The sequence below is a fragment of the Gadus morhua genome, chromosome 16, assembly GCF_902167405.1.
Source record: "Gadus morhua chromosome 16, gadMor3.0, whole genome shotgun sequence".
Lineage (NCBI taxonomy): Eukaryota > Metazoa > Chordata > Actinopteri > Gadiformes > Gadidae > Gadus > Gadus morhua.
Genome location: NC_044063.1, coordinates 7,208,384 through 7,210,883, shown reverse-complemented (window position 1 = coordinate 7,210,883; position 2,500 = coordinate 7,208,384). Strand labels below are relative to the sequence as shown.

General features: G+C 54.2%; 1 protein-coding gene across 4 annotated transcripts in view; it reads right to left on the bottom strand.

Annotated features, from left to right (window-relative positions):
* The window catches only part of aplp2 (amyloid beta (A4) precursor-like protein 2), a 74,514-nt gene that overhangs the window by 25,947 nt on the left and 46,067 nt on the right, over positions 1-2,500 (bottom strand). For all 4 annotated transcript variants that reach the window (XM_030380356.1, XM_030380353.1, XM_030380355.1 and 1 more), the window contains exon 8: positions 293-426. In XM_030380356.1, coding sequence (XP_030236216.1) covers positions 293-426 — 134 coding nt within the window. The remainder of the gene's footprint in view (positions 1-292; positions 427-2,500) is intronic.

Here is a 2,500-nt window from a genome sequence, read left to right as displayed (position 1 = left end):
GAAGTGGGCGCCATGTTGGCTCCACGTTGGTCACAAAGGTAAGACTCGGATTTAACTTGGACTCTCACAGTCAAACGGGACCTCTCAACATACATCATGCAGAGAGGTAGAGTAGCCACTGACATCCTACGCAAACAAAACAGGTAATTTATTTAATTTGCATTACGAGAAGTAAATCACAATTTTCCCCGTGGCGAGAAAGGGGGCCTTTTGTGACCCACCGACACCGCCCCCTACAGGCCGCGAGGGGAACTACACGTCAGCCGCGTCCACCAGGGCTTCCCAAACTCACCCTCTCCATGCGGTTACGGTGGCGGACCTCCAGCTGCTCCTTGGCCTTCTGGAAGCGGCTGTGCTCCTTGTCGTCAGCGGGGGTCTCGAAGTAAATGTCCACGTCGTCGGTGGGCTGGGGCGTGGGGGGCACCACTGTGGAGGAAGGGGAAGTCACATGACAATCACATTGTCAGTCACATGGCATTAAGGAGCAGGTAGGGGATAGGTCATCTCACTCTAGGATGCCTACAGGTTAGGTTGTGGACATCGAGGGTCGAACTCAGAACCTTTTATGCTGGTAGTCAAACCCCTTTGCCACAAGACCAGACACCCCGGGCCCTTTTCAAAGTAAAAGCTTGCTGATGTTTAGAAAAACATGCGCATGACACATGTGCAAAGCGACAGAGAGACAGACAGACTGACAGAACACATGCAGCAAACAGTTAGACAGACCCGTTGGCCCTCGCTGGTAGTGACAGTTTGACATTCGTAGGGAAATTGAGGCACCAACCTTCCCCCCCCCCCCCTCCCCCCCCCCCCTCCCCCCCCCCCTCCCCCCTCTCCCCCCTTCCTCCCCTCGCAGCTCAACTGAGAGAGTCTGACAGTCCTACTTTCATGCCTGTTGGTCCCTCTTCTTTCCGCCTCTGATAGAACGATTTTTTTGCTTCTGACGACCGGGATGCGTGGAAGGCGGGGTTGGGAGGGGCGGGAGGGGAGGGGGGGGGGGGGGGGGGGGGGGAGGGGGGAGGGTGGGAGGGGCGGGAGGGGCGAGGGGGGGGGGGGGTGGGATGGGGGCTCTGTGTTCTTGTTCTGCGGTCAGAGTCTACACATTACCCACAACGCACAAGTACAGCGCTGACGAAAGATGATGTCTTTTACGTTTGTCTTCCTTTTTTTAAAAATAATTTCTTTAACTTAGCCTCCCCTTAAAAAACAAGGTTATTTGGAAATGTTGGCCAGATGCGGAGGCATAATTAGGGTTAGGGTTGGGGGGGGGGGTTAGGAATGTGAGATCTGACTTTGATTTTTTAAATATGTGGTGGCTTGAATCTGTATACGTGTGAACGCTGACTGGTTGAGACATGTGAGTCAGAGCTAATGAACAATGATCCATGGGGATGCTGGTAAACATCTGGTACCGGTGGCATGAGACAGGGGGGGGGGGGGGGGGGGGGGCAGGGGGGGGGCTCACCCATCTGTGTGACGGACATATCGCCTGCACTCAGGGAGAGGGCTTACAGAGAGACAACGGGCAGACGATGGATCTCCGACAGACAGACGGGACACGGCGGCAGCCGATGAGACTCAACGCAGGACGGACAGACAGACGGTCGGACAGACAGACGGGAGAATGCAGCGGTGTGTGCAGTCAAGACAGGTCGATCACCGAGGGGATTAGCTTAGCGCATTAACGCAGAACAGGAATAAAAGTGTGCAAAGGCTTTCCCTCGTCGCTCTCGGTATAATCACCCCCCGCCATTACCACCTTTCAGCCGCGTGCATTACACGGTGTGATAAACAAACCTTCCCCAGGATTATGTGCTCTGATCTCCCTCCTGTGGTGAGGGGCGGGCTCACTCTGCTCTACTTATGCTCGCATAACATGAGGGTGTGGTGCGAAAGTGGAAGTCAGTGGTCGGCGACGCGGAACTTGAGTCGTGGTTAGTGAGGAGTTAGTACTGCTTGTAGCAGTATGAGTAGTAGTATTGATGCCGTGTTATGAAGTGATGGTAGTTTTAGTGAGCAGTATCGTGGTACTACTCGAGGTGTTACTGGTATTAGGTCGGTAGGCAGGAGAGACGGGTAGAGGAGAGAGACAGATAGAGGAGAGAGACAGATAGAGGAGAGAGAGACAGGAATGCTGACAGAGAGTGAGAGACAGGTAGAGGAGAGAGACAGATAGAGGAGAGAGAGAGACAGGTAGGGAGACCGAGTGAGGCAAGTAGAGGCTAGGAAGAGGTAGAGAGAGTGAGACAGGTAGAGGGACAAGAGTCAGAGACAAGCCGAGAGGGAGAGAGACAGGTAGATGAGAGGGAGCGGTAAAGGGAGAGAGACAGGTAGGGTGAAAGAGAGACAGAGACAGGGAGAGAGAGACAGGTAGATAAGAGAGAGGTAGAGGGAGAGAGAGAGGAAGGGTGACAAAACGGGGGAGACAAACAGGGCGATAGAGAGAGATAGAGGGGATAGAGACAGACAGGGAGAGAGAGAGAGAGGTAGAGAAGGGAGA